This window comes from Acanthaster planci, linkage group LG09, assembly GCF_054643075.1.
Source record: "Acanthaster planci isolate LZ-2023a linkage group LG09, COTS_SCS, whole genome shotgun sequence".
Classification (NCBI taxonomy): Eukaryota; Metazoa; Echinodermata; class Asteroidea; order Valvatida; family Acanthasteridae; genus Acanthaster; species Acanthaster planci.
In genome coordinates, this window is record NC_141785.1 from 14112119 (window position 1) to 14129595 (window position 17477).

General features: G+C 41.4%; 1 protein-coding gene across 1 annotated transcript in view; it reads right to left on the minus strand.

The window, feature by feature from the left end:
* Window positions 1-17477, minus strand: part of LOC147798177 (protein unc-13 homolog D-like) — a 29464-nt gene that overhangs the window by 6124 nt on the left and 5863 nt on the right. Inside the window, exons 2-22 of the mRNA XM_087141194.1 lie at window positions 14587-14637; window positions 14234-14338; window positions 13425-13484; window positions 12883-12949; window positions 11081-11519; window positions 10566-10688; window positions 9884-10076; window positions 9334-9426; window positions 9096-9199; window positions 8629-8839; window positions 7818-7982; window positions 5875-5999; window positions 5170-5332; window positions 4847-4950; window positions 4308-4517; window positions 3402-3591; window positions 2842-2916; window positions 2187-2291; window positions 1287-1577; window positions 668-841; window positions 33-285 (exon numbers count right to left, since the gene is read on the minus strand). Coding sequence (XP_086997320.1) covers window positions 33-285; window positions 668-841; window positions 1287-1577; window positions 2187-2291; window positions 2842-2916; window positions 3402-3591; window positions 4308-4517; window positions 4847-4950; window positions 5170-5332; window positions 5875-5999; window positions 7818-7982; window positions 8629-8839; window positions 9096-9199; window positions 9334-9426; window positions 9884-10076; window positions 10566-10688; window positions 11081-11519; window positions 12883-12949; window positions 13425-13484; window positions 14234-14338; window positions 14587-14637 — 3301 coding nt within the window. The remainder of the gene's footprint in view (window positions 1-32; window positions 286-667; window positions 842-1286; window positions 1578-2186; window positions 2292-2841; window positions 2917-3401; window positions 3592-4307; window positions 4518-4846; window positions 4951-5169; window positions 5333-5874; window positions 6000-7817; window positions 7983-8628; window positions 8840-9095; window positions 9200-9333; window positions 9427-9883; window positions 10077-10565; window positions 10689-11080; window positions 11520-12882; window positions 12950-13424; window positions 13485-14233; window positions 14339-14586; window positions 14638-17477) is intronic.

The window sequence follows — 17477 nt, forward strand, 5'->3', positions numbered from 1 at the left end:
GGATCTTCCCTTTAACACTCATGAATCCTCACCTTTGACGATGATCGTCTTCTTGCCTCCTGCCTCCTCCTTGCACGCTATCCTGACCCCCAGGTGACCAAAGTATTCACCAGGCGTGGCCATGTCGGTGGCCAGGTCCTTGTAGTAGCACAGCATCAGGTCATGGGTGCTCAGAGCGTTCAGGTCCAGCTGGCCCAGCAGGAATTTGTACTGGGGGCCCTGGATCTTGGCCGGGTCCAGGGCCAGTCCGGGACGTTGAAAGTAGCTCTCCAGGGCATCCAGGCTCTGCCAAAGAAGTTTATCTTAAATTCAATTTGAATTATCATCTTTCGTGTACTTCAGTAGAGTCTAATTGTTGCCAATGTTTGAAAATGACTTGCAAAGGGAAATTTTTCCAACATTTCAATAACAACGGCAACTCTTGCACAGATGATGCACTAGTCGATTAGTCTCTACAACTGGAGTAAATCAGTGAGTCTATGCTATAGTTAGTCTAGGAAAAGGGCCGACAAGATGTTCAAAGGAGGGGAAAACCTGACTTCAACTATGACACAAAAACTGGTCGATTCAGGGGAAAATGTTCCGGAGTAGAAAATATTATAATTATTATTATAAATAACTTGTTGACTGTGGATCACAGACGTCAACCTTTGTTATAGCTACCCACCTCCCTAAGTTCTTGGTAGTACTGGGGTTGCCTGCCAATGTGCATGAGGGACACAATTCCTCTTAGGAGAGCGTTCCAGACCTCCTCGACAATTCGAGGGAAAATCTGAGGCATCAGTTGCTTGTACAGTGTCTCCAGATTCTGGTCAATGTAAGTGAAGAATTCATCCAGGTGCTGCAAACACAAGGGAACAGATTTGGAATGCTCAAAACCATGAATCAACTGGATGATAGGAGAAGGTGTAACATGTGTTGTAGCGATGATGTCCAACACAAAAATGATTACAATGCAGAAACCAAATGTTTAGCATCAAATGTTTGGGAATTCTCAGTGAGTAAAGTTTGAGAAGTGGCAGTGAGCTATACTCAGTGTTCCAGATGGTGTGCTCTGTCCATCCAAAAAGTTGGGCAAAGCCCACTGGCTGTTCTCAGAATCTCGCTCACTCGCAAATTCCAAAAGAGCTTATTTTTATCACGTGATGCAATCTCAACCCTTCCCTAAGTGTTCTCTTCAGCGTGTCAACTTTCAATTAGTGTTAGAGCAATTAGAGCTGTAATCGCCAAACTTTCTGCTCTGTTCAAGGGTCCACAAGATCTTTCCAGAACTCGTTTTGGCTCACCTCTTCTTTCGTGGCAGCTTCCCCTTTAGGGTTGACCACCTTGCCTAGGACCTTCAAGACCTCCTGGCACATCTTGTCGGCGATCTTCCTTTCCAGCAGGCCCGACATGCCCACAGTGTCCCGGCTGGCCTTGGTGGTCATGCGCTGCAGGGTGCTGAGGGTCAGCTTACCGGCCGTCAGGTTCTGGTGGTGGGTGGCCAGGCCGTTGACCGTCTGCTCCCAGTCCAGCAGGACAGGCAGGTTGTCCAGGTAGGCCCGGACGTGCTCGATGTTGTTCAGCGTGATGCACAGCTGAAGGTGGAGGATAGGGGAGGTCACGTTTAAACAAAGTAAACAACTCTTCTGGGTCACACATGAACCTTAACGATCCCCTAATCCATCAGAATCCACCTGGAGATTTGCAAGGTTTTGAAGGACCGAGAAAGTGACAGTCTGTGAAGTAACTCCTTCCTTGGACTTGATGCCCCCTTGACATTTATTACCCTCTCCCAAATTATCACACTTACTGTGTAGTAAACCAATGAGATTAATTCTTTGAAATACAAGTAACTGTCTGAAAAAGCATTAACCTGAAAGCACCATTTGGTTTCTGAGTATACAATTTATCGCACCCCATTTGGTTTCTGAGTATACAATTTATCGCACCCCATTTGGTTTCTGAGTATACAATTTATCGCACCCCATTTGGTTTCTGAGTATACAGTTTATCGCACCCCATTTGGTTTCTGAGTATACAATTTATCACACCCCATTTGGTCTCTGAGTATACAGTTTATCGCACCCCATTTGGTTTCTGAGTATACAATTTATCATCCATCTCCAATGCTTTTATGTATTCAGAAAAACACTGCAATCCTCTGGAACATTTCCCAGATGATACCAAACAGGATAATCAATTACCTTGTCCTTGATGTCAAACTGTCCGCTAATGCTGCGATAGAAACCATTCTGCTCCAACTTTTTGTGAATAGATGCAGCGTACAACTTGGCACCCTCACAAATCAGCTGTGGAACAATGGGCAAATATACTTCACACTCCTTAACAGTCAACAAGTACATTTTAAAACTTTACCGTATCCTGAGAGAATGGAAGAAAATTAGACAAACTAAATTCCAAATGAATAAGACCACTGTAATGCCAGATCGGGCATAGAGCTAGACTACAGCTTAATGAAGACTGTGTGCTATAAACCGATTCGTTGACGCCATTTACTTGCGGTGTCCCCATCATTCTGGCGTGCATTCGTCAACTTGATGCATGCATGAATTTGATTAATGGTGTGCTCCCATTGACAGAGGAGGCATTTCAATGCGCATCTCATCTGTACATGCCCGTGGGGACAATGCAGTTATGGCGCCTGATTCTTGTCAATGAATCAGTCTATCACCTCAAAACACTTGCGACGATGCTGTCTGGACCACTAACAAATATATGCAGGTTATCATGGGGATCAAAATGTTGTAAAAAAGTCCTTCGAAAAGTCCAACTTTCCCTATATTCCCTACAGCACAATGTACACCAAGGTTGGAATTTGCCAAACTGTTCATTACTTACATCTGTGATTTTGGTGACGGCCATACACCTGCTGTCCACTCCTTCAAAGCCTATCTTATGCCATTCTTCCGTTACCTTTTTCAAAAGATATAGAAATGTTTGGATTTATGAAAAAAGCGCAGGAAAGATGGCATTCAACATGAATTAAACTATTCATCCAAATGTATGTTCTAGTGTGCAAAGGTAATATCTAGATATGAATAAATAAAAGAGCAGGGCAGAAATCAGTGAGATAACAGGCAAAGAACCTCTTCTGTCAGGACTTCAAATTAAAATGCTGAAAGTTATTAGCAACCAAGGGTTGTGTAAACAAAGTTGGATCCTATGGATCCAAAGCACAAGTACATCCTAACTGGTAACAACATACAGTCTATACCAACCAAAAAAGATGTGTGAGGCACCAACTGCCCTTTATGTTCTCAAATTTGCAGACAAAAACTCCTTTGAGTATTCAATATCACACATGTACAAATAGTGATGTCTATGCAGACTATTGCCACAATCATACATCTGTTCACTGCAAAATGGACAAAGTAATCCAAAATACGGGCAAGACTGACCTTTGCGAAACAAGACTGGACATCAACGGCTGAGTTGGAGTATTTGACTACACTGTGGACCAGCTGCACGTCCTTGTCCATTTCCAGAGCTCTGCGGACACGGTCAAAGGTCTCGTATTTGAAGGTGACCAACCAGAAGATGAGCCCCTCCTGGAACCAGGTGTGGTAGTTGGCCATCTCAAGACCCTCACTGAAGGAAGAGAAAGAGGAAACAACTACGGCTGAATTATGACCACTTCTTAATCTTTTCTACAACTCAAGCAAACTTTGAACTTCACTTCACCACTTGTGAACATGACTAACATGCCTTGCCCTCTTTGCCTGATCGGCAACAAGGTGAAATTACACCAAAAATACAGAATATTCGGATAAAAGCAAATAACATCTTGGTAATGATGTTATCAATGTGAAATTCTGCACGAGGCCAAGTAAGCCGCCTTGCATCAGATGGGTGACATCATTAGCAATGAATTAATAAGGCATTTGATTACCCTCTTAAAAGGTGAAGAACGGCTGAAATAACAACATTGATTGGTTTTTAGGTACCACACATGTATTATTACCTCTACACATGTCCAAAGAAAAATGGTGCAGATTCACAAATTTTGCTGCTGGTTTCTGTTGTGCTTTGTCATTCAAACAAGATGCTGAAATGAGACTGATTAGGTTTTACCAGGTTTTTCTTCACGTCAATTTGAAAAAAAAAGAGCGAAAAAGTTTCCTCAAGGTATGAGAAAATGACTAGCATACGCAGGATACGGGTACACAAAGGGAAGCCTTAGCGACATGGAACTTGACAGAATTGCTGAGTCAATTTGGGGAGACAACAAATAAGGATAATAGACGAGGTTCTTGGAAAAGAGTCATTTCAAATGACTACAACCAGCTGTATGGGAGACAACCTACCACGTGTGGTTGTTGCTCTTCAGTACCGAGAACATCTTCTTGACAGTCATGTACAGCTTCAGGCTAGCCTTGCTGGATTCGGCGATGTTTTCCGGGAACTTCTGGTAGCGGACTTGATACTGGTTGAGACTGCTGAGGACTTCTTTGAGACTGGCTGACACTATGCGGTCCATCTCCCGGGCCACGGCTTTATTGTAGTCAACCGTGAACCTGCCAAGATGACACCACATGTTAGAATTGCGAGCATCATTATGAACTACCGTACAAAGTTGTGAGGGCATAGCTTAAATAATTTGTTTCTGGTTTTGGCAGTTCAAAAAAGTATGGATTGCAGACATCATGATCAAATAGTCTTAATAAACAAACGATACTGATGTTGACAGAACCGAAGTGACCAGGTTTCTAATTTGGGAGGTGAGCAAAATTTCCCATCCAGTATGTAGAATAAATACTACATATGCAAATGATTAGTAATCAGGTGACTTTAAATGAAAGGTCTTCACAAGTGAAAAAAAAAGAAAAGGTGTTTGTAGCCTTACTTGGTGAAGAAGTTCTGGTATTCCTTGGTCGGTCTCAGCAGAGCCATTATATCTCCTATGACATCTCCAAGTCTGTCTAACAGCTTCAGTAAATCTGCTGGTTTCTTGAAAAACAACACCAAAAAAAAAAAAAGAAATTTGAAAATACCAGGTGTGAATAACTACCATCCGTAACTCCAAAGGGGACAGTCCTAAGGAATTTTGATTTCATATTAGCTTTGTTCCCACTGATGTACTTCATAAACTGCGGGGATGAGTACTTCTAAGGAAGGATGATACATCTTGTCAGATAAAGATTGGTTGGGGTTTAATAAAACGCTCACCAGCGATCCCTCAGGCTGAGGTAGTTCTTCCAACTTGTTACTGAGCCACCTACGGGTGTCCAACTCTATCACTTCTTCCATGAGTTTGCGGACTCGCTGGTGCGGGATGGAGTTTCGGTCCTTCCACACTTTCATCTGGAGCAGGCTGAAGATGTTGTTTAATCTGTCCAATGTGAGACGGGAAATATTTCACTTCACTAATCTGATAGATACAACTGGAATGGATAGGTTTGAGGAATTAGATAGGTAGGGAAACCATCTCATTAAGGTGCTCAAGCTACACCTCTTAGACAGCAGAGGGAGAGAGACAGACGGGGAGTGCTTAACAGTCAAGATTGTTGATCAACTCAAAACTAATGCAAAAACTTTGCAAATCCCGTGTGCAAAGCACACCCATTGACTGGAGACTCTGTGCTGATAAAGTGAGAGCAGTATGTCGTAATGATGTCAATATCAACTACAGTGTAGGAAAGAGGCAGTGCAGTGTTTGTCTAACCTCACTGTTCATACATTTGGCGGTGTGTTTGTGCAAACTTGTTCTAGCAGTAACGCCATTCTGCAATAACGTAGGGAAAACCGTGACCTGTCTGCTTCTCCGCGGTTGGTAGGTCTTTGTGTTTGGATATTCTGTTGGGAAATTTCAGAGAAAGACCATGTTTTCTGCGTATTTGGAGCAGTCTGCACGAGTTCATTCACTCTGCTCACCTGCATTTGGACTTGAGAATATCCAAGACGTGCACGTCGGAAGGAGGGAAGAGAGCAGGGCAATCTCCCACAGGACTCATGCAGTGATCGATGTAAGTGGATATTGATGTTTCAGTCACCTCAAGCTGTTTTCAGAGAAAAGATAGGGAAGAACATTGTCAGCTATCAAGAGCACCTACCAACTTCCAGTTGGCTTCTCCGTTTTTTTTAACTGGAAATAAGAAGTTAACATTAGAATTAAAATGTATCAATAAAAAGCTCACAGAAGTTGATGAAAAATTTTTTTAAAAAGTGTAGTGAGAAGGCAGAATTAAAAAAAAGAACTGTGACTCCCCTGGAGTGTTCACAGTAATAAATGTGAACAAATCTGCCAAAATTGAAGCTGTGGGCAAGTCCGAGCAATGACCATATTTTGACTAGGGCTACGCACATTGGAGTGCAGTGCAAGTGCACACTGATAAGAAGCAACAGAACTTATTCACAGGGAAGCCATGTTCAATCATATTTCTTATTCAGTGAAATCTGTTAAATAGGGTGGAGTCAGACTGGGGTTCTGAGCCCAAATTGTTTTTTTTAAATGTCCCTTAAAACATGTGGGCATGATTAACTAAAGTTCCCAAAATGAAAAGTTAACCTCACTTTCAATTCAATATGGCCAACCAGTGAATAAGGTCATATTGGCCATGTTGACTAAACCATAGTCTGTGTCAAAACCTGCCATGTTCACAACCAGTATGGCACATTCTGATGTAAACATAGTGGGACATTAAGGCCAATGTACACGTAATTATAGGAAGGCACCACCTTCTGATCCATTTCTTAAATCATGCAGACCAGTTGTTAGATTTAGACTGTGGCAGGTTTGGGGTAATCTGGGTAAATGAAAATTTCTTTGGACAAGGATGAGTGGGTCAGTTACTCATACTCAATCTGGGACTCTCATTTCAAGCAACTCAAGAATACAAAATATCAACAAGGGCTCAACATTTTGTTGATACTGATACAAAAACAAACAGTTGAAGAATTACTTATTAACCTTAACACTCCTCAATTCTTCCCCTGTTGGAGGACTGAGGAGTGTTAGGGTTAATGTGATCTGGTTGTGCAACTAAAGCAGTTTAAAGACTAAAAGAACATCCGGTAAGGTTTATTAAACTCATGCAAACATGCACATTTGAAACATGCAAATTATATCATGAAGGTTAAAAAGAGGGGAGGAGGGGTTGGAAACATCTGACCATTTTGTTTGTTGCTGATGTGCCCAGAAATAAAAAAGGAAATCAAGACACAGAGATGTATCAATTAATACACACAGGACTCTTGAAATCAAAGCCAGGTTATACATATAGGAGTAAGTTCAATCATGCAGTGGGGATATAAGGCAGGCATCGTGCAAGGTTAGCACAAACACAAATACAGACTTCAACAAGTTATCATCACCTTGCTGGCTGTCACATTCCTGGCAGGAAAAACTACAATGAAGAAATTGAGAATAAAATGCACAAATGTAGGCATATTTCCCATTTCTTTGAGAGAATGTCCAAAGCACCTTCATGGTTTTTAAGAAATATGAGGAAATATAAGATGTGTTGACAAAATACAGCTAAGTTACATTCTTAATTCATTCTTTGAAATAAAGATCAGATGGAAATAAACATAAAGAATATGCACATAATCCCAAAACATGACAAAGGACAAAAAATGCATTTGGTTCAATGAGTTCACCGATATTACCATTCCGTTTTCTATAAACATCCTACTACATCCCATATAACCCATAACACCAACTTGTCAAATTTTGCTGAATCTGTGAGAATCCAACAAGAACAATAAGTCTGGGCCTAGACCAAGAAAAAAAAGCTTGATTGCGTGGCTGTACACTATACTAGAACTTTACATAGGCAAAAAATAATTCATAGGCAAATATGGTGGTGATGCCTTACCTCGTACGAGAGGAACTTGGGGTTCTCGGCATAGATCTGTTTCACCTCCTTTGCCTCATTGCTGTAGATGGAGAAGGTGGTTTCGGCAATCATTTCAGCATGGACGTGGAACATGGCCTCCCTCAAGGCCCGGTCCATCAGCGAGGTGTCCGTGTCTTCTTTAGCCTGCAGGAAGAGCACTGGCATTACTTTCAGAGGATACACAAAAAGTGTGACCTCCGGAACCTGACACTAATGCAATGCGGAAAAGGTAATCTCCATGAGTCCTCTTATGGGATTTTAGTCAGAAACCCACACAAAGGGCATCACACCATGCTTCTATGTGATAAAAGCTTTAAGATCACTGCAGAAAAAACAAAATATGCTATTCCTAGTCATTCAGTGACCTTCCACTACAAACGGAAACACCCAAAACAGGAAAAATATGCATTTCTGTTGTAAACATCACTTAAGGTACTGAATGAATGTTACAAAACAACTTATAACATTACCCATCAGGAACTTTACAAGAAACAACTTGCTGATTTGAGGTTGCATCATATCTTTCCCTATTTTTCAGCCTAGACCAATTTTTTTTGTAGGGGTTTTCTATTTTTTCCCATTTTCATGAACATATCTGGACAAACATAACTTGGGGGAGGGGTGGACCCAGCCTTTATAGGCTTTTCACAAACTGTGACAAAACGACAACCGGCCACTGTCATTTTCTTGAGAAGTCTTTCAGGAGGTGGGGTGTCAGAGAAAAATGTATATTTTGTACATATGTGAAAATGATGGACAAAACTGGGAGAGCCCTAAGTGTAGCACTAACCTTTTCCTCTCCTGGTTTGCTGTTGATGTCTTTCTGTCCTTTCTCCTCTCCGGCCCTTTGGATGTTGTCCGTGGACTCCAGCAGGCTGCTGACCGACACTGAGTCTACCTCATCTTTCCCTAGACTGCTTGTGGACAGCCTTGTCAAGGACAGAAATTCATAGGTTGGGGAATTCTGGTGGTGGTGAAACTCCAGAAGAGACGAGAGGTTTCTGCAGGATGCAGTGAGAAGCGAATCAAATTGAAAAAATAAGACAGGAGACATAAAAACACCTCTGCAAAACTATGAATGTCAAAACAGCTTGTGATCAATAGTACTGTACGATATCTTGAGAAAACTGAACACAACGGTACCTTGACTGTGAAAGAGCCACCATTGTGTGGAAACTCTAACAGCCTTGATAATTTTATGTCAACATACGTTGGACAAAGAGAAAACTATAAACTCAAAATCTGAACATTTCTTACATGAGCGTCTGTGAGAGCTTGGAGATGCCTGCTTGTATCGCAAAGCAGTTCAGCATGTGTCGGCTGATCTCAGGAAGTTTCCCGTCCCACGGCCCTTTGCCTTCCTGCAACAAAAAATCCAACCCAAATGAGAATGCCTCCAGTGTAACACACACGTAAAACAATATCAGTCACTTACACATTAACAAGAGTGACTGTGAACAAATAGATCATTATCAATCATGGTAAATTTACATACCCTGATGTATTTTTGGCCTTCGTATCTGTAGACTGCTGATGCCAACTGATGGTAGAACGTCAGCATGGAAGGGTTGCCTTTCTTTGAGTAATCCTGGAATGAAAATAAGAATGTGCATATTTACAGTCAAGTACATTGTACATCAACAGTCTAACAAGTCAAATCACAAGTCTGGTCAGACGCAACAGGAAATGTACAATTCATTCATGCAAATCACTCATCAACAATAACCAGCTCTGCCCAGATATGTACCTGCTCACACAGCTTGATGGAGAAAGGCAAATATGTCCCTTCCCCCAAAAAAAGAAACAAAGAAAAGGAAAAAAAACGACAGATTTATAGGGGACAGAAATCATCAATTTGCTTGAAAATACCTCAGATTTGATCCCCTTCCACCACTGACGGTTTGTCCATTTGCAGCTGATGGATTCTTTGTCCCCCTTCCATTCCCCTCCCCAAAAGAATCCCCCCCCCAGCCAAGACCCTGAAATCCCTTTCCTGTCCTATGAGATGTGTTTTGGATGTACATGTATGACAGGGTACTCATTACCTCTTCACGGACAAACTGTAGCCGCATGTGACACTTTCCACCGTTGCTTGGACCCGATCCCTTGGAGTTGATGTGTAACGTGTACCACTGATCCACGCGGGTTACTGCCGGAAGGTCGGCCAAGGAGATAACAACCTGGCCCAAGAAGTCGTCAGTGTTCTTGTTGATACCGTGTTTGATGTGACGAAACAGGCTTTGGAAAGATGGGCCTTTTTTAAGTATTTTGGTTCAATTTTACATGCGCATGTTTCTATTTTAGTTCTGTTTGATTTTTCTCTGAAGCTATTTTTTGACGTTTGTGTCTAGATCCTACCAAGAATTTAAAGCCATTTACATTGTTCCAATTTGTGCACATCTCATCAATTTGACGGCGAAGCAAATTCACATAATGATGAGCATAAACATGCAACTTACTTCAACAAAGGTAAATTAAAACAATCTCCAACTTGTCATGCCTTCTATATTTCTGTTTCATGAGCTAACACTCTTTTCTGCACAACCTAGATGAAATTCCAAGTGTAAGAAAGAACCGACTATAAGGTCATGTCCTGATTTCTTGGCTACGGCTGGAGCACCACACTAGTGAATGGGAAATGGCTTCAACCACTACAGCAAAGGGCTTCCATAAACACATGTACCATGTCAAGCCATAGCCATGTAATTCAGACGTGGCTGAACATACTTTTTAATTCCTGCCATTTTGTGTTCGGACTCCAGACTCTTACAGGCCTGCCAGAGACTGGTCTCCTCATCCATGTCCCACATTGTCAGGGTCAGCTCTGTGTCTTTGATGGACGATATTGCACTGACGGAAGAAATACATCAAGAAACAACCATGATCAGTTTGAGATGGTTAATAACTATAACGCAGAATTCTCTGGTCTGATAGTACAAAAGTACCTGCTCTTTGAGGACCCATCATCTGCCAAAAGACAGGTGCCAGTGGGGAGTATGTAATATAATGTACATGTGGTAGGCCGACCATGAAATTATAATGTATTCTTTCTGTGTAAATGGTTGGTGGTGTACTTCATTGTGAATTGTTCCTCTTGACTGTGCTCTTTAGATGTTACTTTTAATTTTGTGAATGTATAAAAACACTCAAACTTTGTTTTGACCTGAAAGCCACGTCCTGGAAGTTAAGGATTTTTCTTTGTTGCAGAGACTGAACTTGACTGTAAAAGGAACTTGACTAACATGTCAAAGGTTTCGTTCCACACAGGATGCAGTGTGGCCTTCTGACAGCTGGTCTTGAAGACAAACTCTGCCTCTAGGGACTGGCTGTGGATGGGCGACCTGGGCGAGGCCATGGCGCTCCCTTCGGCTGAGTTCTTGCGCCTGTTGTGGGCCTTGCCGGACACCGTCAGGGTGTCTGACCGCTGCTTCTGGATCTGGTTGGGCAGGGTGGCACCGCCATCGTCCGACTTCTTCCAGCTCCCCTTCTTGAAGCTTCGCCGGCCGTCCGAGTTCCGGCGGTTGACCTTCTCCGATTGGCTGGTGACTGGAGTGGAGGCGGGACTGGTGGGGTCCTCGGGGCAGGAGTTCCAGTGGGTGAGGTGTGGGTGCTTCTCGTGAGACGGGGAGTGGTGATGCTCATTCTTACATATAGTCAGGAGGCAGTAGGGGTCGCTCATTCCTAGATGAAATTAGGCAGCAGTAGCAAGTAAGTCTGACTATTCCCCGAGTTGGGAAAATACGAATTATTTTGTTGTCCATGAAAACATCAGCACTGCTACAGCCATGTGCTCAATCTCATTTGTGTTTCTTCTAATTGGCAATGCCAAGGTTTGTGGGCATTAAAACGGACACCTGGTCACCATTTCTGCACATGAACCCATGCAGGTATGTACTCATTGCCAAATCTCATTGCCATTCTTATGGGGAATCCACTGCACTGCTGCATATGCCTGCATATTATAAAGTGCCCAAAAGTCTAAATATTTATTAAATTTGGTTTATGAAAAGAAAAGTGCAGTGAAACAGATAAACTGAATAAGACAGCAGACGAATTTTAAATTAGCTTTCGAATCAAGGTCCTTAACCACTTGCTGCCGGGGAACCCTGTTTCGAGCACCATGCGTTTATACACAGTGCCGGGCTGCCCAAAATGGGACAAAAGAGCTGGTCCGTGTAACAAAAGACTGTACTCGGAACAAAAGACCTGCTGCTGGATTAGCATCGCGGACGAAAGTCGGGGATTCCGGATCTGGACACGTATGCTTTATATGCGTGGCAAGGGGCTCCGAACTCGGACAAAGGGAACAGGGCCTTATAACAAAAGACCGTATTCGGCACAAAAGACCAGGCTGCTGGGAATTACCAATATTTTTTCACTCTCAAAAGTGGAGATAATCCAGCCTTGTTTTAGAACAGTATATCACGATTTGGGGCATTTAGAGTGAGCGGATTACCACCGGGGACAAAAATGCTTCACCACCGCAGCGATGAGCCACACAGCACCGCTGCATGCTAATCTGGCCCCTATTGAAAAGAGGTCAGCAGCGCACTGTGGCAGGTTCGTGAGCAAAAGAAAGTTAGATAACACCGCACAATCTGGGCTCTTTTTACAAGGCTGCAGGTCTAGGCATCAATAGTTTTGTCCGTCAGGCTAGAGTGGAGACCAGACAATTCTTCGTGTGGGTATAAGTATGCAGTGAATGAAGATAGGAATTTTTTAAGAATTTTGAAAACAGAAAAAAATGATAAATATCCCACCCCAGCATCATCAACATTGATAACTGCCCCAGCAGGAAGTGATGAAGACCCCTTTTGTGTTTAAAATTGGAAAAGAAACATGTTTACGGCTTTACAACAGCTTGGTACAGAAAGCATCAGCTTAAATACTGATTTAAAATAGTATGAATTGGAAAAGAAACATGTTTACGGCTTTACAACAGCTTGGTACAGAAAGCATCAGCTTAAATACTGATTTGAAATCTCTCTGCAGATCTTATACCAGCAGAGAAAAATCCCGGTATCAAAATGTTCATCTGTCTCACCGTTTGCATCCATGCCGAGAATGTCCTTGGCCTCAACCACTGTGACTTTCAGCATGCAAGCTGGGGGCTGATGATTACAAAGAATATAGAGAATATGATTACAAGAATACAAGACGGGCCACAGTACACTGACATGTACATGGTACAGTTCCATTGTGTTGTTTTGGTGACATATACTTCGAGGAGTACTGTACAGCCTCTCGTTATGAAAGGACCCCCGATAACGATCTCAACATGAAAACTTTTCACATATCTACATGTACACCCACTTGTTCTTCTGTTCCATTTAGAATTCCAGTCTTCAGATGAAAAGATAATGATATTTGAATGCAATGCACTGTGTGGCTCACATTTGGATTGTTTTCAGAATAAAACAGGTGCGAACATGAGAATATTTATAGAACAGTATGTGTGTGTTTAGATTATACGATATTAAACCAGCAACAAAAAATTGATAACTGGAAACTTGCACTTATAAATGCCACGGAATGATAGTGGCAAGGTGTACCTGCCACACTGCAAAGTAAACTTTAATACATTACCTTATTGCCAAGTTCGTCTTGCATCATGTCCGCGTGGATCTCACTAGGGACGTCAAACACCTGATACAGAAACAATTTTAACAATGACTTAAGCAGCTTGCAACAGAAAAACCCTTTTCTGTTTTTGTTTTGGTGCCTTAAATCATACTGGTAAGTCAACACTGTTTTATTGACACTGGATTCTGCAAATTTGTTGCGGGCACTGGGAACTTTTAAATGGTTCTGCATCTTTATCTTTTCCAAACACTATGCCAGTGTGTATTCAAAATGTTTGGTCACATGATGGTGCAGTTTTATCTCCTTGAAGTTGTCAGGTTTATTTTTGTATCATTACAACATAGAACTCCAGGTATCAAATACTGAGACTGTAAACTGTGAATTCATCTGAGAGGATAACGCTTAAAGAACAAAAATCACAGAAATTAATTACATGTACATGTAAGCTACTGTACATCTGAAATAAACGCATGTGGCCACAGCCAACAGTACCACACATGTCCATGTGAAGTTATTCATCCAGTGGCTTCCAGGTGTATGTCTGTGTGTTTTGCCAGGTGTAGCTAATAAATTAGACGCAGTTGAACCATACACTCAAACTCAAACAAACTCCCCAGTTTTGCAACAAATTCACAGCTTTTCATTTTGCAACTCTGCAACGTCCAACAAATCTGGCCCTCTGACCTCTGACACAGAACAGCATGTACATTACATATATGTAAATACCTTTTCCTTTCTGCAGACTTTGATCAAATTTGGGGAGAACCAAGTCAGTCTGACAGTGTCGCAGTTATTAGATACTGCATGCTTACCTTCTGCAAATGAGCAGCCAACTGAAGTGGATTTGGATCACTGGCGCTGATTTTCCCAAGCGGGTGGATAAAGCTCTGCAACAACTTGGTGTAAAAATCCACAAACTAGAAAAGGAAAGTAGGAATGTTGGTTTACTTCACTCATTTGAACATTTGTAGGTTATACATGTATGTCTTTGGCAAATCACACTTTTATTCAAGGTAGAAAACGTGAAAAGCCACGGTGATAAAATACCAAATATGGACAATAAAGATGTTATTGATTGATACTTAAAAGTACAGAGGGTATTTTAGATGAGACTTTTTGACTAACATTTGAGAAAAATGAAAACAAAATTTGCTATCAAACTTACCTCAGGTTGGAGAGCAGGTGCACTATCACAGCCTGGCTCCATCTTTGTGACCTGAACCAAACAAGCATACAAACAAATTTAGAATTCCTTGCAGTTTCGGCAAAAGACCAAATATGGTGTACGTTCCACACTTACATGTATTTAATTGATTTGGAGTTTGGTCACTACAGCCGTTTAACTAAGACTTCTTCCAAGACTTAAATCTTAAAAAAAACCCACAATTTGACTAAGATACCGTATTTCCAAGATTGGCCTTACTTTCTTCAAACATATATGTAATTCTTTTTCCTTCAGTGATGACAAAAAAACAATATAAAAGGCTTATCTCTTTCTAATGACAATTCCATGGTAATTTGAACTTTAAGAATGATGAGATCTTCATATCAATTACTTCCTACATCCTTATAAATGAGGTACCAGACTGACATTTACTTTAGGTAAAGCATGTTGTGTAAAACACTGTGTGTAAAAAGTAGTCAACCTTTGACTTATTTTGGTCAGATGGGTCAGGAATGAGAAACGTACCAGTACATGGATATGTACATGTAGCTCCTGACAGTGTGGTGGTTGATAATACCAGTACAAACAGAGAGCAATGGCATTTATGTGGTTTTTATGACAACATTGTGGTTTTATTATGGATCCTTCTTCTACACCAGTGGAGGTCAATTAATGGTGCTACTGCGATTTGGATCTGAAGTTCCTATTTAAGGGTATCTGACTTGTAAAATTAGATTACACAGTGACCAGCCACAAAGGGTGAAGTTAAGCAAGGTCCAAAATTGCACTGTCATCTATGTGTATGGCTGTGGCTATAAGCTGTGGCCTGTTAATGACAAATGCTGAAGTCACAGTCACAACATACGCAAATTGGACATGGTCAACAAAATTTTACTTTCTGTTTATACACCTGTTAGTGTCGTTTACTTTACTACATATACATACTGCGCAGTAAGTAGAGAATACTATAAGCAAATTCACGTGACTGATCACGGGCAAGATTCTTGACTCCATACTCAAGTGTGCTTTTCACTATGATAAATAGAAATTACATGAACAGATTAGCCACAAAATGCCCGATGTTCAACCATGATTGTACAAAACTGATCAATCCTTGCTGATGCAGCAAAAATTACTCATAATGAGAAAGCACCGTGGCTGGACTGTCCATCAAACTGCAAATATAATCAGACCAAAGGGGTAAGCCTGGATGTGTGAAATAAACCCAACCACATCAATTAGCGTGTAGTGTAGCTTTTCCCATAAGGATTACTGGGACGTGCTGAATTTCCGGTGGGTGAATGAAGTTGGTGCATGCGAGTGAATCAGGTTTTCATTCAGCGTGGCCAATGATGTTGATCCTTCCAAAACCGGAGCAATTTATCAAAGAAGAATGCCCAAGGTCAGAGGGATTTTCGTTTCTATTCAGCAGAAACGTCAAGCTTATTTTCCCATTGCAGACCAGGTAGTTTTTGGGGGTCTACACGTACTTGTTTAGCTGTAACAGGGGCACATGCAGGGTTCCACATTGGCGCCGTGAAGTTCTGGTGACCTCCATTTTTTTTCTTTTCTGTATCCCGGATTGAAAGCCCAGAGCTCCCCAAATTGACATCGACAATGTGTTTACGGTACATCACTGGCTGAACACATTCCAAATATTTTCAGCATGCAGGCTGTGTTTGGCATTACAAAAAACATCATCCAAGTATCACACAACCTTTTGACCTATTCTCTTCAAATTTACGGCATAAACATTGCAGCTCTTAACAGAAATACTTGTAAAATGCACTGTGATTTGTTTTAATTCAAATACACTGTGCAATCAAAAAGATACTTGTCCCAATAAGTGCACTTTCCAACTCTTTATATTTACTGTGTTTTTTATAAGTACTCTTTCCAAATCTTTATATTTACTGTGTTTTAAGTAATTTTTGTTGTGCAGTGAACACATGTCAAATTGTTATTGTTTTCAAATTTTCTTTGGACAGCTAGCGTGCAGCAAATCCATTTTGCATTCTAGTTACACTTATCAGAAATGGCGGGTAACTCGTCCCGAAATGTCATTTAGGCAATGATAGAAGACAAGACCATGAATCAACATCCAGGCTTTATTGTACTGCTGTAAATCTGTTGGCATGAACCTGCGTAGGTCAGGCCTGTACAGGCAGGTACTACAAAGCACCTGTCGGAGTGTATAGCCTCCATTCAAACTTATTAGTATTGGTGCTGCCATCATCAATTACATGTGCCTGTGGTGCAAATCACGCACTGGAAGCATTTTTACCCATATTCTATGGTAAGAAACATGAAACTAGAAATTCTCAAAAAACAAAAACTGTACACATACTGGTATATTTAATACAAATGGTACTTTATAAGACTTGGAAGAAATATGCAAACATCTACAACCTGATCCAATAGGATACAGCAACTGTAGTCCAACCTGATAATATGCATTCAAAGTTGACTGAACTGCCTTTGAGTTTAACACCCTGACGCTGTCACCATCAAACCATGGTGGCCCACTTCTCAAAGTAACAGGTAATGTATTCGCACCAGTAACACAAGAGCAAACATACCAACATGGACATCCTTGAAGAGGTGAACAAAATCTTGAAAGGAAATATTCCCAACAAGGATGAGACTACACCTGTACCGACTAAACCATATGGCCGCTTACACTATAATGAAAAGGCCCCAACACAGCAAAGCGAGTACCTACATGTACATGTATGCACTAACTAACGACAGCTAGAGTAATTATGAGTGATCTTATTGTTTAGTTTTCCGGTCTCGCCGCTGAAATTCTTATCTCCACTTTATCTGCAGGTAGACATCATACCATGGTTGCTACCCAGCAGTTAGTCTTATTTTTCTAAATTTGGTTACAT